The following is a 20,192-nucleotide window of genomic DNA, read 5'->3' as shown; positions in this document are numbered from 1 at the left end:
TTAAAGAAGGAGGACATACTCTGATGCCTCATTAGCATTTTTATGGTGTATTGCCCTGGAGAAGAAGGTGGAAAATACTCCAGGGTGTCCAGAAAAAAGGGACAGTTCAAATAAATTACTGGTATTAGTGAAACCTCCATTAATTAAGGTATTAGGTAGAGCTTCCTATCTTTCTCTGTCTTATTTGGAAGAACACCAGTCAGAGCAAAGAGTAAGCTTTTATTTTAAAATACTGGGCATGAGAAAGAAAGGATGTCAAAGGAACATTCTAACATATAACTTTTTATAAGGGGAGCGGTCAGGAATGAAACTCAGAAGAAGGAATTGTTCTTAGCTATTAGCAGCCATTGTTTGGTCATTTTGGATTTTATCCAGAGGAGTGCAGAGGGACAGTGTGAGACCAAGATCAAGTGCAAGATGGTGTGGAGAGGGTTAGCTGTGGGAACAAGGACATGAACGTACCACAGTGGAAACTTCTCTGTATTTCAGAGTCTCTTACACTTGTATGTATATATTAAGGGTAACATCTCATGTTCAAAATTGGCCTGTGTTGAGGTGTTCTGAAGTTTCAAAATGGTAAGAGTTTTCATTATATGACCTTACCTTTTTGTTCTCTGTTCCTTACTAAAGTGTCATTCCGGAGGTAAGAAACAAAAGGGAAATGCTGAAGTGGGGCAGTGCCTTATTTCATCCAAGTCACAAGCTCATGTAAAGGTCTGTAGGTTATCAAAATTTTAGAATTAGAATTCAGAAATGAGATGGGGCTTGCGGGGACGTGTTAACATATTTATTCGAATTAGAGAAGTCATATTTTTCTGAAAAAAGTAAACCTCCAGTGGCTGATTGGTTTGGCTTTAACAGCTGGTTTTGCCATTTATGTAAAATGGTGGACATTCTCCTTAAATGAGGTAAATCTTCAGCTCTGAAGTGTTTTGTTTTTTCAGAAATACATTTAAAACAAGTGACAAAATTAAAATACTAAAAATTTTTTTTTCCTGCCAGCAGATGTTGAAATGAACAGTATTTCCGTTTTCCCAATCCTGTGTCACTGTCTTAGGATGAAAAGAAGCCTTTGAAAGAAAATGATGAGTCTTTCTTTATAAGATCTTTTCTGAATACTTCACAGGAATTGAGAGAATGAATACTCTAATGTGGGGTGACAGATTCTTTTCTAGTCTTAAAACAAATTTTCAGGCAGACCTAATTAAAATGTCAGCTAAGAGAGATTATTAACAATATTATTTGATGATAAGTGATGATGTGGTTTTTAGCCTATAACCCAGAAGGAATTTAAAGAATTCAGTGATTTTGCTGTGACAGAGCTTCCATTCACATCTGCTGCTTTATATGAATGAATTTTCTCCCTTGTTAAATTCATAAAAATGAACGTAGGAATAGAACCAATACTCTACCCTGGTTCATTATGAGGATAAATCATATTAATTCATAGATAGGCAGTTTAACTCATTATTTGATGCATTTCCAAGAAAATTGTAATATTTATACTTAATGATTATTAAAATAAATAATCATGTTGTCTTGATCAATTATACATAATAATAATTGCCAAAACTCAATTCCAGAAGAAATATTTTAACACATAGTAGCTTCTCTCACAGGAAATTTTGTCAAAATTTCAATTTTTATATCCTTTCTGTTGCAGAGCAGTATGATAGGATAATCAAGTAGGACTTTTGAGCATACAAATACATGTTTTATAATAAAATTCTATAAGATAAGTAAATAGAAATATGGGTTAAAAGAAAATACACAGTATTATTTCTGACTCTTAAAAAAAGAGCTTTTTGTATCTTAAAATAGATTATAATAGATACCAAATTACTATGGTATTTACAGTTGAAAGAGTGATATAATTTTTAGATGTCAATATTTGATGTAGTACAGAAATTACATTTTTTTACCTGTTTAAACTTCTGATGAAAAGTGGTAGATGTCAACTGAAAAATGTGTGAAGGGATACATTTCTATAAACTTAGAGCAAACAAAAATATTCTAAATTCCTAGAGCAATGAAGAATTTTTTGTGAGAAAAAAATTCAAGATTATTTTGCTAAAGTACTTGCTGATTTATAAAAGTTCCATATTCTCTTATTTCTGAGGCTTTATATATGTTGCTCTCTGCTTGGAATCCCCTCTGACTTCCTCTTAATCTAACTAATTTATGCTTACGGACTCAGTACTTTTTGCAGATTGGTTTTCCTGACCTCATAGAATGGTCTAGAAATTGTTTCATATATGTCCCTCATCTTGATCACATTGTGTTATAACACTGTTATCTTTCTGTCTCCTGGATTCTCCTGGAGGACAGGGATTGATACCTTTTTTTCACCTGGCACATAATTGGCATTCATAAATATTTAATGAATGCCATTGTTCTGAATATTCCATTCTTACTAGAATGTAAGCTCTGTGAGAGCAAGAAGTATGTCTTAGTTGAGTCTCTTAACTCCTAATACAGTACCTAAGCCATGGTGGATAATTGTAAATTATGTAATTTACATGTTATATCTGTTGATTGAATAAATGAACTATACGGTAATTCTTAGTTTTTTCACATGCTCTTACTACAGTAAGGAAACGTAATTAAAAGAATTTCAAAACACAGTATTTTATGACTTGTGGGTATTAGATTAAGTCATAGATATGTCATAGGATGTGCCCATTGTGCCTCTTCCTTTCCAGTATTTTGTGATTTCCAAAAATGATTTATATCTGGCCTTAATGGGAATTAAACATTTCTAAATTGTTTGATCTTTTATTTTTAAGTCAGGAATGAGTGTTGAAACACCATAGATCAAATTACTGTTTGACTAATATGCTTAGTGTTTACTTCTCTGAACCTTTTAATGTAGTAACTAATAACAAATTATTAAATTTACTCATATTTGGAACATCTCCTCATTCCTGGAAAGAATCCTATTAGATTTTTTTTCATTAAACTTTTTATTTTGAGATAATTGTAGATCTACATACAGTTGTGAGAAATAATACAGAAGATCCTGTGTGCCTTTTACCCATTGTGCCCCAATGGTAATATCTTGCAAAATTATAGTACAGTATCACAACCAGAATATTGACATTGACACAATCCACTAATCTGATTCAGACTTCCGTAGTTTTCCATGTATTCATTTACGTGTGAGTGTGTTTTTAGTTCTAAATAGTTTTGTCAGGTGTAGGTTCATGTATCCATCACCGTAGTGAAGATAGAGAGCAATTTCCTAAGAAGAATCCTTCATGTTACCCTGTTACAGCCAGAACTTTATGTTTTGGGGGGAAGTTATTTTTTATATTTGTCAATTTCTTAAATTTTAAAAAATTCGACTTGAGCTAATGTTGATGTATTAAAGTTTTCTAGAATATCTTTCATATCTGTCAGATTTTCAAATTTATTAGTTAAAAATTACAAATTTAACCTTCCCGTCCTTTCCTCATACCTGTCACAATCAGCCAGTCATCAAACATTTAAAATTTTACTTATCTCCTTAGTTTCTCTGATATCATCCCCTCACCTTACATCTAAGCTATTGACATAGCTTCCTACCTTCTACTTCAAGCAGGTAATCCCTGTTGCTACTAAAAAGTTCTGCTTTAAATGCTTAGGGAAAAAAATGCAGAATAAAAGAATGATAAAGTTAACTAAACATTTAGGAATTGTGTGTGACACAAACAGTACAATTAATTTATAAAAACATTGCATTAGGAAAAAATATTTCCAATAGATGAGAGACAAAGATGAGAGATCCAAGATCCAATAGATGAGAGCCAATATCCCTGATATATGAAACACTCATATAAATCCATTAAAAAAAAAACAAAACTAAGATCCCCATAGATAAATGGACAAAGAATATGTATGTACTACTAAAGGAGAGAATACTAGTTATTAACATTCAGGTAAGTTAAAATGGCATACCTTTTTTGGACTATAAAGTTATAACAGTGCAAATGAGTATATGGTGAAATTTTCATTGATGTGGCTGTGTGAGTTGATTCATAGTTTTAGAAAGCATTTTGTCAGAGTGTATGGAATTGTAAAACTATCTGATGTTCAGTAATTCCAGTTTTGAAAAGCTTGTGCTTAGGAAATAATCACTAATATATTAAGAACTTTATGCAGAATTCTCTGAATGATTATTTATACATTTGTGGCAAGCTCAAAACAACCTAAATATATATCATTGTGGAAATGGTTAAGTAAGTTATGGTATATCCATTAGATAGAAAGTGATATAATCATTTAAAAATTAGAAAGCATCTTTTGAAACATGGGAGAAAATTGATATAAAAATACAGGATATAAAATTATATATATACTACGATTTGAACTTTCTTATATGTACATACATACATACACTTGGAGAAGAAATTGTGGCTTTTAGGTTTATATATGGTTTTCTTTTGATTGTCTTTTTTTTAATGTTTTCTATTCTGTAAGTGGGCATGTCCCATAAATACTAAAAAACAAAAGCTTTATTGAAAGCAAAAATTTTTTTAAAGGTACTTGTGGTAGCTCCATCTGACTATCAGAAAAAATATAAGTGCCTTTAGGAACCACTTATGATTTGAACATGGCATCATCTTTTGTAGTTTTAATCAAACTGAACTTCATTCTGTTTCTAGAACCTTACTGGCTTTCTGTTGTCTCCAAGCTTTCCAACATTGTTCTCTCTCCCTTGGTACCTCTTCCCTTCCCTGCCATCCCTGCTTCATTTTTATCCTTTGGATACTAGCTTGAATATCACTTTTTCTGGGAGACCTTCTCTTAAAACCCCTAGTTTTAAGGTGCATCATCTCTGTGTCCTTATTATGCCTTGTATGGCTTTACCTAATTGCTTTTCATTTGCCTATTGTGTCTTCTGGGTGGTAAACTTAAGAAGGCTGCACCCTGCTGGGAGCTCTTTATTCATTTACTGTACCAGGTAGTGCTAGGCCACTAGACATATTTACACAATAAAGAATAGGTGCTCCAAAAATGTTAAATTGATCTGAATTTGAAGGCAACTATGGTCCCTACAGGGAACTATGGCCTTATAGCTGTCACTGAATAAAGAGGCCAGATGACTAACATTTATGTAGCTCTTGGCATTAATAACAATACTTTTCTTCAGAGCACCGGATTTGAACCTTATAGTTATCCTGGTCCTTTTATTAGTAAGTGATGGAGCCAGGACCTGAATGACGGATTCTAGATGAGAAATGGTTATATGTAAAATTGTTGATAGTAGGTAGTAATTAGAATACCACTTACAGAGTGAAGGTAAAGGGACTAGTTAAATTGGTGAAAAAGAAAGGGAGCCAGTGCAGTAATCTGGAAGATTCCTAATAAGTGGAAGGTAGAAATGGAGGACAGGCTTGATGTTATTAACATATCTCTGAGCTCTGTTATGTCTCTTTTTTTTTCCTTAATGAAGCCAGAAAATACTTGAGTCTCTACTAAACATGGGCACCATATGATAACTATTTTGATTCTGTGAAGTTTGGTGTTGTGGATAAAGCTAAAAGTAGAAAGATTCCTTCCTTTTAAATTTGCTTAAGTAACTAAATACATAAAGTTTCAAGTTTGTTTTTTTAAAGTTTCCTCTAGGGGGTGATATTGTACAGTTAATAGACATTCAGTGAAAGTGTACAAGTGTTCTTTCAGAGTCATGTTTATATGATCATAGGAAAATTAAATGTAGTTTTCAGGAAGTTGTAAATACATATGGTATATTTCATATACAAGATGTTATAAGATGCACAAGTGTAAATTTTTAATTTAGTTTAAAGGCCGAAAACTATTGGATTTTTTGCTTGATGGTGGATTAATAATCAGTTGCCTGTTATTTTTTTGTTGTTACACAGAAATTGGATATTTTAATGACAGATAAGCTTAACTAAGCCAATGAAGATAAGCAGTGGCTTTTTTTTCTTTTCTTTTTTTTTTTTTTTGCTGATATCTGAACCTGTAACAATTAATTTGAGCCCATAGTCCTCTTATCTAAGTACTTATCATTTTTTATTATAAGCTGACTCAGGATACTTTACTGTAGCAATGACAGGTTAATAAATACGCACAGAAAGTTGGACTACTGGCTTATCCATTAGTACTCTATTCTTTTTGTTTTTGCAAACATATATGCAGACATGCATTTTATATCGTAAAATAGTCATTTTAATAATTACTCTTTTTTTTTTTTTTTTTTTTGTGGTACGTCTGTCACTGTTGTGAGCTCTCCCGTTGCGGAGCACTGGCTCCGGATGCGTCGGCTCAACAGCCATGGCTCACGGGCCCAGCCGCTCCGCGGCATGCGGGATCTTCCCAGACCGGGGCACGAACCCGTGTCCCCTACATCGGCAGGTGGACTCTCAACCACTGCGCCACCAGGGAAGCCCAATAATTACTCCTTTTTTGAGTAAAGTAAATCATTTTGGTTTTAGACTCTTTCAACCTGTTTCTAAGGTTGAGGGGACAGGATCAGTGTGGTCAAGTAACTTGTCCTTATCTGTCATTGTCTTATGTTTGGCACCCATGCAAGTTTAAATCATCTTTGATAAGATTTTTTTTTAATGACAATTATGATTATTCAGAGTGAAAGCTTACATCCTCTTGAGCAGCACAGGTTTCAGTGCTTGATAAATTCTCACTTTCATTCAATTCATCGTGTATTTTTCTGTGGCTTGTCCAGGTTTTTTGGTCTTTAGGTGTTTTTTAATCCCAGTTGTTTCTCTTTGGAAACACTTTGGAGTCCATTGTACCTCCACTGTGGGCTTATTAGATATTCCTCTTTGTTTTAGTATTTTTAATGGTTGCTCTAGCATTTACAGTAACTTATCACAGTCTACTGTCATATAACACTTCACATATAAGTTAAGAACTTCACTTTCTTTTCTCCTGTCCTTTGCCTGTAGTTGTTATGTGTTTTATTTATACATATACCATAAACCCTATAATATATTTTTTAACCATCCTTTTTAAAAAGATTCATAAAATGAGGAAATATAATTTTTAATATATTCCCACATAATTACCATTTTTAGCACTCTTCATTCCTTTGTGTAGATTGTTTTAAATCTGGTATCATTTTCTTTCCTGTTGAAAAGTTTATCATTTCATTTGTAGGATTGCCACCAATTCTTTCAGCTTCTCTTTTGTGAAACAAGCTTTTATTTCATTCTCATTTTTGAAAGATATTTTTGCTGGTTAAAAAAATTTAATTTGTCAATTGTTTTTGCCACACCTCCCCACCTTTGGAGGGGAGGATTCCAATTACATGTATGTTAGAGCAATTGGTGTTTTCCCACACTTCACTGAAACTCCGGTTTTGTGTTTGTTTTTGTTTCTCTTTTCAATCCTTTTTCTCCCTGCTTTAAGTAGTTCCTATTGCTATGTTCTGAATTTCACTAATTTTTTCTTTTATGGTGTCTAAACTACTATTAATCCTGTCCAGTAAATTTTTTATTTCAGATAGTGTATTTTTCATCTCTGGATGGTCCATTTGTGTTCTTTTATGTATGTTCTGTTTCTCTGTGCATTTTATTCATGGTTTCCATTAAATATACTTTATAATAGTTCCCCAGTATTTTAATGTCATTGTCTGCTATTTCCATTATTTTGTCATTGTTTTATCTTATATTGTTTTATCTTACGTTCACATTCTTCTGCTATTGCCATCATTAGTCATTCTTGATTGGTTGCAGGGCAGAGTGAATTTTAAGTTCTTGAATGTCTGTTCTTGAAGGGATTTAATGTGACCAACAATTAAGTTAATTGCTGTTCAGTTAGATTCTTTTGTGCTTTATTTTGTTTGTTTTAGCTTTGGGGAGCAGGTCTAAAGTAGCCTTTGCTTTAGGGACAGGTTAACCCTATCACTAAAGCATATCCCTTTGGGGGTCTCTACTGAATATCCTGGGTAAGCATCTAGGGCTCTCCACTCCTTCTGGTTGGAACTTGAATACATCCCAGCCCTGTGTGTGCTCTGGGGACGGTCCAGCTCACAGTTTCTGCTCGTTCTTTGGCCGTGTGGAGTTTTCTCCTTCACATGCACTATGGTAGGGTTCTCCTGAGGCTCAAGTTTACCCCTATACAGATTTCTGGATTTCTTTTCTTCATAGCTTCATCCTCTTCAGAACTCTGCCCCTCAGCTTACAGCTGCCTCAGTCTCCGTGAACTCCAGTCTGTTTTCTCAACTCAGCTAGAGGACTGTGCTCTGCTTTGGACTCTCCTCCTACTCCTTAGACTGGGATGTACCTCCAGGCAGAATGTTAGGCTGATATTGGTGTCACCTCATATGTTTCCTTTCTTCAGATGTCTTGGTCTTACCATGTTTGTTTCCATTGTCTGAAAACTTGTTTTGTATATTTTGTGTAGTTTTTTTGTTGTTTACAGTGGGATAGCAAATCTCACTACTCCATATGGTCAGAATTAGAATCTGTGTTCTCATTTTAGTAATCAAATCATCACTTAGTGTTTGCTAAGTACCAGCATGGTCTTTTAGTAGGAATTCAGAAATAGCTAACTTTTTTTTAAAGCTACTTTTTCTTAAAGCTACTGTATTATGACAGAAGCTCTAAAAAATTTGTTTAAGAAGGAATGAGTGAAGTAAATACCCTTTATTAATATATATTCATTCATACTTTGTTTTTATTCTTTGATTTGGAAGTCCATTCACAAAAGATAATAAAATCCCTGCTTTCACAAAAGCAGGGATTTATAATATACTTATGAGTAGAGTAATATATTTAGTTCTATTTATTGGAATAAAATTTGCTTTTATACATCAGTGTATAGCATAATGATTCCTATTTGAGTGCTACATTAATTTAACCTATTAATTCATAACTCTTCACAATTGCTTTTATATACCTTTTGTGTGCTTATATCATGCATTTCATATTTTTAGATTTCTCATGTATAAGCAAGGGTGTGTTAGAATGTTAATGTTTAGATTTAATGTTCATACCTTCAGGATTAGTAAATGTTTGTCTCCTAAATGTTTCACATTAAAGTTAGGTTGGAAAGTATTTAATCCTTTTGCAAATATGCCTCATTACTCATCTTCAAATAATATTTATTCATAAAAATAAACATTTCCTTGATGAAATAAATCAAATATATTTTCTTATACATGATTCTAGCTACATATTTATTCTGTTTCAGTAGGCAACTTTCCATGTTAGACATTAATTTTTCGTCGTACTGCTGCTGCTACAATGAATTACTTGTCCTGAACAGAGTTCTATATGAAAGTGATGCTTTTTTCCATCCATTATGAAAAAGATCTTTTGGTGTATTTATTAATTTTCATAAGTAGGTTTAATGTCTTTTCACTTTTATTAATATTAGAAAGTGTATCTTGTGATACAACTTAAGAATTGTAAACCATGTAAGATATTCAAAAATGTAAAAGGCCAACTTTTATCCTAAATCTTTCCGGGTCTGAGATGATTCTTTTCAGTCCTTCATTTAAAGGTGTTGCTTTATAATAATGTCCTTATAATTGCGAAAACTGAATATGCATGTAAGCCAAGAAAAAAATGCATGTAAGTGAAACCATTAAACTATATTGTTATTAAACTATATTTTGAGTATTAGCCATTTGTATTAAGGTTAACTTTTAAAGAACAAGAAGCTGACATTTGTTTATATTTGTGTTGTGAGGGAGATTGATGATGGTTGTGGTGATAGTGAATTGGGAATAATTTGATTTTTGCTTCAAAGGAGATACAGATAATCTTCATCGCTTGGTAGCAAGAAAGTGCTGATTAATTTTGTGCATGTTTGCTTAATGGGCTCTTACCTATGCTGGATAGCCATTTATGCCCAAAGTTGGTCCACTAGGTAGCTAACTACACTCCATAGATGGTAGGATTCATATATTGTTCACTACTTTGATAAAGTAAGGAGAAAGACCTCCTAGGGAAATGAAACTGTCAGTACTGTATTTCCTCACATTATTGTGTTATTGTGTTGACTAATAGTGTATATAGATAGCGAGTAATTAATTAATGTCTACTAAATTTTCTGTGTGTGTGTTTGGGTGAGGTTTTGTTTGAAAGATGTTTGAAAAAGTCATTTGAGAGGTTGGGAAGATAAGGAAATCCATCTTACACAATTAATATAAAATGTCTTCAGAGAATGGAGGAAACAGGAGAGAAGATGGTAAACAAAATAGAGAACTTTAATATTTTCAAACCAGCTGTTTCACATTGGATGCAAAATGTTGGCACATCATAAAAATATGGATGTTTAAACAACTGTAGCTTGTGCTCAGTTTATAGTGATAGAAAGTGTATTTTACTTTGGTCGAATAAATAATACTGAAATATTCAATTATAAAAAAGGTATAAAGCTCATTTGAGGTTGATAATTATGGTATTTATAGTGATGCTGATCTGCCAGTGGTCTCTGTTGCTAGTATGTAGGCATAGGGAGAGAGGATAGTTGGGCTTATATATGAATGTGCTTTTGCCAGAGGAATGTAATAAGAAGATTCAGGGATAGGAGATAGGACAATAAAGTTCAAGAAAAATCTATCATAAAATCAAAGCTGGTTGCAGAGGGAAGTTAAAGGAGAAAAGACTGGTTGTAATGAAGAAGTAGGGCAACACCAATGAACTGGAAGCCTGTTGTAACAAGCAGAGTTTAAAATTGGAAGAAAAGGAATTATGCTTAGAGTGAGTGATTGATATACTGATATTGACAGTACAGCACTTTGAGATGATAATTTAGTTATGGGGTGACTGGCATGTAAAGGAGAGTATGTACAGTTATTGGAGATCATTGTTGATAAGAATTGAGAACACAGCACTCACTGTATGCATAAGAAATAGATTTGCTTTTTCATCACAGAAAATTCAAAATTACAATTGCTAAGTAAAATAAGGATTTATTCCCTCATTTAAAGGAAAGTCTGATGTTGGCAGTACCCAGCGCCAGTGTGCCAATTCCATGAAGTCATCAGGGACTCAAGCTCTTTCTAATTTCAAGTCTACAAACTAGCACGATTACCAAGGTCGCCTTGTGGTCCAAGATATCTGCTAGAGTTTTAGTCATCCCGTTTCTATTCTTGGCAGCAGAGAGGAGAAAGGGGAAGGAGTTAGTAAGGTCCTTTCCCTGCTGTCATTCCCCCTTTTAAGGTCCAGAAGTCTCTCCCAACAATTTCTGGTTATATGATATTTGTCTTAGGTAATAACATGGCCATATTTTACTTGGAGGAATACTGGGAAATATACTATTTTGGCTAGCTACATTACAACTCCCTAATAATGTGTAGGGATCTAGTTTGTAAAGAACACGGGGAGAAAGGATGCAGGTAGACAGCTAGCAGTCTTTGCCAGAAGTATTGATTATCCATGTGAACAGCGAAATTTTCAAGATGGTGGAAAGACAAGGAGAGACCCTGAGGTCCATGGGCAATTACAAGCATAACAATCCAATGGAAGAGAGTGGATGAGCCCTAGACCAGCGTATTTAGAAAACATTGAGAGAATACTGTAATAGTGGGATGCAAAGAGAAAACCAATTATACCTGCCAATTCTCTTTTTCAATTCTTTTACACACTAGAAGGAATGTAAGAGAATTAAAACTCATTACTTGAGAGGACTGCAAATAAAATTATTTCTTCAAGTGACATTCAGGTTTTAATTAAGACAAAGAGGAAGAAGGAATCTGAGGAGGTAGGGGAGTTTGCTGATTCTGAAACAGTAGTTCCAGGGAATATGGTAGAAGGAACAGGGCTGTGTGGAGAAAATACAGTTTACAGTTGAGAAGAATGAGGATGCAGTGAGCAGTGATTCTTAACCTTTTGCCCATCTACCCACGAGTTAAAAATAATTAAACACAAATCTCCAATATTATGTAATTATTTATAAATAACATTTCTGTATTGATGTACTAATACTATATATGTATTAGAAAAATACTATATGTGTTATAAAAGATATGTAAAAATAGGAACTTATAAAGAGTGAGAGAGATGTATCAATAGAAATGCTGATATCTTCTTCCCCACACTCCTACCAATCCCTGGGATCTTATAGGTCTCAAAGGCTGCAGCCTCAGTATAGCTTAGGGTGGGGACTATTAGGGGAAATAGGAGCAACCTAACACAGAATTGATCCCTACTCTCAACTAAAAGCCTTCCCCTTAAAAATAAGAGTAAGAACACTTAAAATTCTTCAGAAAAAAATTTGTAATACCATATGACATAGTAAGATTAAATTTGGAGGAAGAAAAAGCATATTATCAGTTATAGGTATTATCATGTGAGATGACATTTAATCTGTGATCTCAGTGAAATCAAATAGCCAAGACATATAAAAAGCAAAAACATATTAAGGAACCACAAATCATTAGAGAAAGAAAGGATTATTTATTGAGTGTATTTGAGACAGATGCCAGTAACTGAGGTGGATGCATGTTATTAAAAGTTAAATTCAAAAAGGAATTTAACTGGAAAAATCATAACTGAATATCCAGTTTCTTAGAGATAAAAGAGCTTTCCAAGCTTAGAATTGATTGGGGGAAAAAATCGCTTTGGGTACATAAATATTTTAAGCTTCTGTGTTTTAAAACAATATTCAGAAATTGGAAGATGGCACAGTATTTGCAGCCAATATGTTTATTTTCCAAAGAGCTCATGTGATGCACTTTTAATAATAAAAAAAAATGCAACAAAAATGCTGGAAGACCAGAACAATTCACAGAGAGGAGGTGTTGGGGAGTTCAGTCACAATTATAACAACAAAAGCTGACTAAAACAGGTACAGAGCTTGAACAACTCAAGAGATATGACTGGTTTGAAGAGGGGAGGGTGTTCAGCCATGCTTTAAAAGGCGTGGAGTGGGGAGAGGTGATTAGAACCTGGTACTCAAATGGGTAAACGACCTGGACATGTTGTTAAATATGACTGGTTAAAAGAAAGAGGAAAAGGCAAAATTTAGTCACACTTGTGATTAAAGCAATGGATAATAAGTGCTTTTTTTGCTTCTCAGATTTTTTTTTTTTGTCAGAGTGATATCCAGTGCTGGTTACTATGCAGTGAAAATGAAAGCATCATGCTTTTTACACTGTAAGTCAGTGTAAATCTATACAGTACTTTTAGAACTCCATTTTTTTCCTCTCATTAATACCTAGATGGATCAAACCCTTAAATTTGATATAGAAATAAATGTGTTAATTAATTAAGCTTAAAGCTCTATAACATGAGATAGCTCTAAAAGCCTAAGCCTTCAAAAGTAGTTCCCTCAGATACAGCTATTGAAATTAAAAACACATGCAGAATACATAACTGTATTATTTGTATATTAATACATCTTTAAAGAAGATATGATTGGGTTGACATAATTGAGTTGGAAATCCTGAGAGTAGCTAACATACCAAGCCATGTTCTAAAGCTGCAGTAAATAAAGCAATGATAGACCAGTAGACTAACAAATAACAAGCAAGATAGACAATATAAAGAATTAGGCCCTTTTATCCCATGAAAACTTAATGTATGCTAATGAATGATAAAAGTGGCATTTAAATCAGTAGGGCAGAATGCGCTATTCTTTCATTCATGTATTTATCTATTCAGAAAATGTTTATCGAAGGCCAGGCACTATCCCAGATGCCAGGGATACATCAAACCAAGTAGACTACCATCGCCATTTTCATGGAGCTTAAGTTGGAGTTGTAGTAGAATCAGAGGATAAAAAAATTGAAGATGATTACCTGCTGAGGAGAAAATAAATCAGGGAAGGGGGATAGTGTTCACAAGATTCCATTTGGTGGGGGAAACATGATCTCCCTCCTTTCTACTGTACAAAGAACTGCCACACGGCAATTTGTTAAAAAGCAAATAACCCAACAGAAAATTTGGCAGATTTTTTCCTTTTATTTTGATAGCTATTCCTAATTCATAAAGGAGGATATAGAGCTATCCAGTAAATCTCTAATACCTTTGAATAGTGAAAATGTAAAATCAAACAGTGAGGTAACACAGTTCTGAGATTGATAAGTTTAATATCAATTTTTAATTTAATATCAATTTTTTGTGAGTTTAGGAGAAATGGGTGCTTGCATGTGTTATAGATATAACTGCATAGTGGTAATTCGTTTTGGAAGACAATTTTAAGAGTAGCTCTTAAAGTGAGAAAGGTACTACATATACTATGAGCCAGCAATTCTCATTCTTGGTATCTCCCTCAGGGAACTCTTGAATGTGTGCTCAAGAAGGTCTGGTAGCGCAACGTGGTTTGTAACGATGAAAATCTGAGAACTACCCAAATGTGCTTTAGTTTGTTGTGGCCATAGTGTGGAGCACTGTAGTGCTACGCAGATCTCCTTAGCATATTGTTGAATGTAAGAGGTAAATTATGGGCAGTATATGTACATACCAGTGGTAACAACAATTACCACCAAACTTTACAACTCTTATCACTGGGAAAGCTATTTAGGATTGTGGTAGCAGAGAGGTTTTTAGCTTCAGCCTTATCTCTAATATTTCTATTTTTTTAAAGAGATGGTATACTTATTTTTATTTGTATATATAAAAATGACCAAAAAAATTCTCCCTGTTAGCCTCAGCTTGAGTGGCATTTCCCATTGTCCCAGCCCATATTGTGTATTTTATCAGTATTACTTATCTCGCCCTTGGCAAGTGCTCTTGTACACATGGTTGTTTTTCTGCATGCCCTCACTTACCTATTAAATTGCAGGTTCCTTTGACAGCTTAGGACCTAGTCCTTTTATTTTTTAAACATAATGCCAAAAGAGAAGGCCTTACTTCATAAAAACTTACCATCATCATTCATCTTGCATTCTTTGGATAATATTTTTGTGTTCTTTATATTTGTGAATAAGAGCCATAGTAAATCAAAGTTTTATTTTATTTCTCAATTCACTTAAAACTTGAATTATTAATTAGACAAAACATATTTTAAACATTCAGTCCTGGAAATTGTTCAAATCGTATTTTTCTTTGTAGGTCGTTTGTATGCGATGCAAACGGGAATGAAGATTGATAGTAAAACTCCTGAATGTCGTAAATTTTTATCAAAGCTAATGGATCAGTTAGAAGCTGTAAGTTGAACACTGAAAATTTATTTTCTGCTTAATGTTTAAAATGCCGTTTTATTTCATTTGTGTGTGTGTTGTCATTTTAGTTCTTCCTGTTGGCAGCAATCAGCAATGTCATAGCTGAGGAAAAATGAGACACATTTTTTTTTCATTTACATCATACTGCTTAGGGAGTTGTAAGTAGGTATAAGTCGGTTTCAATATCTTTACATATACATTATATCTTGTTCCAGGTTATTGTAGATGACCTTTGAGTCATTCTTTCATAAGTAACAAACCCTTTCTAACCTTCCTTCATGCAGTCACACCGATGATTGATTTGGGAATTCTTAAATGGCTCTTGTAATAATGAAATCGGGGACTTCCTTGGTGGTCCAGTCGTTAAGACTATGCACTTCCGCTGCAGGGGGTGCGTGTTTGAGCCCTGGTCGGGGAACTGCAATCCCACATGCTGTGAGGCACGGGCCATGAAGGAAGTTGCCTATTGTTTCTTCCTCCTACTCTTGGTCCCATAACAAGATACTCTTATGGTCTAGGCATTTTCCTCTGCTAGCAGAAATGTGGTAGGTGACCAATAAGTCATCTTGAACTGTGATAGAACTTCACAGGTTATGTAGAAGCACGAATCCAGGGAAAATTGAAGGATTTGATTAGGTGTCAGTGCATCAGGAAGGCATTATTAAACCATAGTAACCTTACTTAGTAAGCAGGGCTCCACCCTGTGCCTCCCATGCCCAGCCATCCCAGTTTCTTTTTTAACAATGTCAAGGTTTACTTCTCATTAATGCATCTCCTCCAAGGCAGTTATATTCATAGCTGTGGCTTACTTTTTATTTGCTTATTTAGTTATGTGACCTGCTCAAGAGAATTAGAAACCTAAATATTTATTTGATCAGTTGCATTATTTTGTTTAGAGAAACAAAATTCAGACATATTAAAAATCAATACACTTATACCAGTCGGCCCAGAACTTTTTTTAAATGTTGAAAGTTATTCAGATCAAAGCCTACTTGTATTAAGCAGCCACGGGCAATAGTGTTCTCTCTAACTTTGTATGGGTGCCTGGCCTTCTGACCCAGAATCCTGTCATCTGCTACTATTAACCATCCAAGGTAGCCTGGTGGCACCACTGATGACAACTCAGCTGCCCTTGGAGCCTGTCTGGCCTTCTACTTCTAATACTGCTTCTGTGGATGCAGGAAGAATTTGAGTACTCTCCTTTTGGAGGGTGGGGTTAGGAGGTGGGAGGAAGAATGTGTCTGACACGTAGCAATACATTTGTACAATACAGTCTCTTATAGACATTTTATATAGAATATATCTCTTTATTAATTTTACAGCTTAACAATAATAGCTAAAATAACAATAGCTTATGGATAAGACAAAACTCAAACAGGCTTTATAATATGCAAAATGTAAAATCACATTTATAAAGAGACTTACCAGGAATTTATTATTATCTACATTAAATAACAAGTTCATTCCATGGTGAGAACATATCTGCTTGTGCTATAATGTTTATAGTTGGAACACTTCAAGTATATTATGTTTTTGCTGCCAGTTTTTTATGCTGAAGGTGAGATGAAATGACATGCTCCCACTAAATTTTTCTAGAAATAAATTGCCTCTACAATTAAATCATTTTGCAGTGTGCATACAGTAAACCAGTGTTATATGTGGGGCTTTTTTTCTGTTTTTGTTCAGGATAAGCATGCTCAGATGTCCTTAAATTCCAGTATTCAAACTCTTCTGGGCCTTAATTATGAGAATATGTACTTTGCTGATTTTATGAAAAATCCTCTCGCTTTTTCTAAATTTAATTTGTTATTTTATAATGTTCTTTGAAAAAAGCAATTTTTAAACAGTAGTGTGGTGCTCAGATCTAATATTGCAGAAGGTCATTTTACTCCAGTATGACAGTCTGAGTAAAATGTAGGAATTTAGTTTGTTGTTTTTAAAACACTTTAAATTATTGTATGTGTAGGAAAGGGATGTACTGACTGGAAATTTACATGGTTGTAAATTGTGTTGATTTGAAGTATATATTTGTCTAAATTTTTAAAACTTCCGTAATCCTATTCTAAGTTTGTTTCCTTATACCTTACTTAGAATTAGATCTCTAATGCAGTGTCCTCTGAGAGATACTTTTTTAGGATATAATGGTCCTTCTCATTGTATTTTTCTATATTTGATAGAAGAAATTGAAATAGGAATAAATTAAAGATTTAAATTATGTATGGTTAGGAAAGAATTTCTTAATCCCATTTTTAGGATACTTGTTAGTACACTTGAAATATTTGTCTGATGCTTTACATAGATAGTTGGATGTTTTTTATTCTTGATTATTTTGATTATTGATTATTGATCTTGATTATTTTGATATTTAGAGCTAAATTAAACGTTCACGTTATCATGAGTGTCTTTCTTCAAAATTTTGTGAACGTTGGATTTGATTATTGGGAATTTTTATACTTAAGTATACACTTCTGTGAGCCCAGAATCATAAGTTCTGTATCTCATTTTATTTTAGCTTAAGAAACAGTTGGGTGATAATGAAGCTGTTACTCAAGAAATAGTTGGTTGTGCCCATTTGGAGAATTATGCTTTGAAAATGTTTTTGTATGCAGATAATGAAGATCGTGCTGGGCGATTTCACAAGTAAGTAAAGATAGATAAAATTAAATTTAGTTACTGTATAACCAGAATTTATCCAGTTTTCTCTTGATTACTCTCAGACTTCCTGATTAACGATTTAGATTTTTTTTTTTTGAATCTCAGAATGAGTTTGAGTTACAAGAGTGATCCTGGCTTTTTAGAGAAAATGGCTAAACGAAGAATACCCAGGGCAGATTCATTTTCTTCGTAAATATACCCTAACTAGCCATTTAGTAAGATCTGTGTTGATTTTAGCCAAAAACAGCCTGGTCCAATGATACTGATTTTTAAAATTCCCACCCCTACCGATTCAAATGATTTGTCATTATTATAATAAGACTTAAATACAAAGAAATACACATGGCTTGATATGGATTCAGATAGTACTGTCATTACATTTTCTAAAATCAGACGCATACTGTGAAACCTTGTTGTAGCATAATACCTGTTATATGTGTTGTAACTTCCTCCTAATAACAGATTACAGAAGGAGCTCCATTGTATTCTTGAAATCTGATTTTATTTAAAACAATTTCAGACTGCTTTTATAAACATTGGAAGCTTTTGTCTTGTAGCTACAAGACTAATTCTTACATTTTTTCATTTGAATTAGATGAACTTTTCTTTTCTCTTCCAGAAACATGATCAAGTCCTTCTATACTGCAAGTCTTTTAATAGATGTCATAACAGTGTTTGGAGAACTCACTGATGAAGTGAGTGTACATTCTTTATTGTCTTATTAGCTAGAGATCAGTATTGTTGCTTTTTATTAGTTTTATTATTGCATTGTTTAGTTAGAGCAACATGTTCATCAGAAATGTAGTATAAGCGAAACGTATAATTTTAAATTGTCTACTAGCCACATTTTAAAAAGTGAAAACAAAAGATGGAATTATTTTTAATGATAAATGTTATTTTTTGTAGTAAGTTCTTTAAATCCAGCATGTATTTTATACTTTAGTGAGTACATAGCTACTGTATTGGTCTCTGAACCCCAGGTTCAGAGTTTGATTTTATTAAGTGTTTAAATATTACTGATCCTGGATGCTGTTAAATTTCTGTACTGTTATTTGGTAAACATTACTGGAGGCAGAGACTTTTTAGTACTGCTTTTTTCCTATTTTGTTTCTAGCCAGAAATATTATTGTTAAAGATTTGTCTCTATTGTAAAATACATATAGAACTTGATATTTTACAAGATACTTCCTATCCATTTTATCAGTTTGTTTCTCATAACCACTCTAAGATAAGTAGAGCACATATTCATTTTATATATGAGCAAACTGAGGCTAAGTGACAAACTTGTTGCCGCGAGTTCAGTGTTGTTTTCACTGTAGCAGGCTTTACCATTGACATGGAAATTTTGTTTTCTGAGAGGGGAGATGTTAATCTAGAAAGAGAACAAAAGAGAGAGAGAGAGAGAGGAAGGAAGGGAGGGAGGGAAGGAGGGAGGGAGGAAGGGAGGAGAAAAGAGAGTTACAAATGAGACTGATAGAGGCATGTCATATTAGTGATTTGAGATCTGTGAAGAACATTGCTTTCTATGAAACGATTTTTTCAAAATGGTGAGCAGCTCAGTGTATCATTCCAAACAAAACAAAGTACAATCTATCTATGCGATATTTTACATGTTCATAAAACAGTACATCAAAACTGTGCAATAAATGCTTTGTTTATATGTAAAATGTAGTTAAGCTCGAGGCCTGATGATCATAAGCTGAGTTTTTGAGTTGGCAGAGATGTGCAGGACATTTCAAAGTTGTGCCAAATGAGGGACACTTTTTTATTGTGTGTGACTGTCCCTTTTCTTTCAAAACATCAAGCATCCTGTCTCTTGCCCACACAGCATTCCCCAGTCAGATGACTAGAAACCACCAACAGATATTTCCAAACACCCGCAAGGGTATGGGGCAATGCCCATTGAGAGCCACTGCTGTTAACTTTTCTTGAAATAGAGAAACATCAGAGAAAACTGAGGCCTGGAGTGTGAAAACCACAAATGCTTCTCACTTTTTTGCATTTTAGAGGCCCTGTGGATCCACTGTTTCGCTCCCTTTCTACTCCTGTCTCCTGTTACTACTGATCTGGATTTTTTTTCCTGTTTTACTAGTATGGGGCTCTATACTAAACAGGGCATACAGAGGACATAGAGGTGATTTAAGCATGATATTATGGAAAGCTGTAGATAGGTAGTAGGGTTTTGGTGAGTACCAGGTGGCTGAAGGAGAATAATGAGACCAGATTAGAAAAGTAAGTCATAAGCCAGATCAGACAGATGATGAAAGGCCTGGCATCTTCAATTAGGGGATTTATATTTATTATATTTATTGAATAAAGAATTCTACTTTGGGGTGCTTGGTATGATAAGACTCTATAGAATGAACTGGGGTAGGAAAGAACTACAAGTCATTTGGCAAAAGAACTAGTTAATGATTACTGTGGAACTTCATACAAAGTGGGTTGTCGTTGACCT

General features: G+C 33.9%; 1 protein-coding gene across 2 annotated transcripts in view; it reads left to right on the top strand.

Annotated features, from left to right (window-relative positions):
- The window catches only part of VTA1 (vesicle trafficking 1), a 72,468-nt gene that overhangs the window by 3,363 nt on the left and 48,913 nt on the right, over positions 1–20,192 (top strand). Inside the window, exons 2-4 of one of the 2 annotated variants that reach the window (XM_065888869.1) lie at positions 14,973–15,067; positions 17,595–17,722; positions 18,357–18,432. In XM_065888869.1, the coding sequence (XP_065744941.1) occupies positions 14,973–15,067; positions 17,595–17,722; positions 18,357–18,432 (299 nt within the window). The remainder of the gene's footprint in view (positions 1–14,972; positions 15,068–17,594; positions 17,723–18,356; positions 18,433–20,192) is intronic. The other variant, XM_065888870.1, reaches the window with a different exon arrangement.

The sequence above is a fragment of the Phocoena phocoena genome, chromosome 12, assembly GCF_963924675.1.
Source record: "Phocoena phocoena chromosome 12, mPhoPho1.1, whole genome shotgun sequence".
Lineage (NCBI taxonomy): Eukaryota > Metazoa > Chordata > Mammalia > Artiodactyla > Phocoenidae > Phocoena > Phocoena phocoena.
Note: the sequence above shows the minus strand (reverse complement) of the source record. Positions and strands in the feature narration are given on the sequence as shown.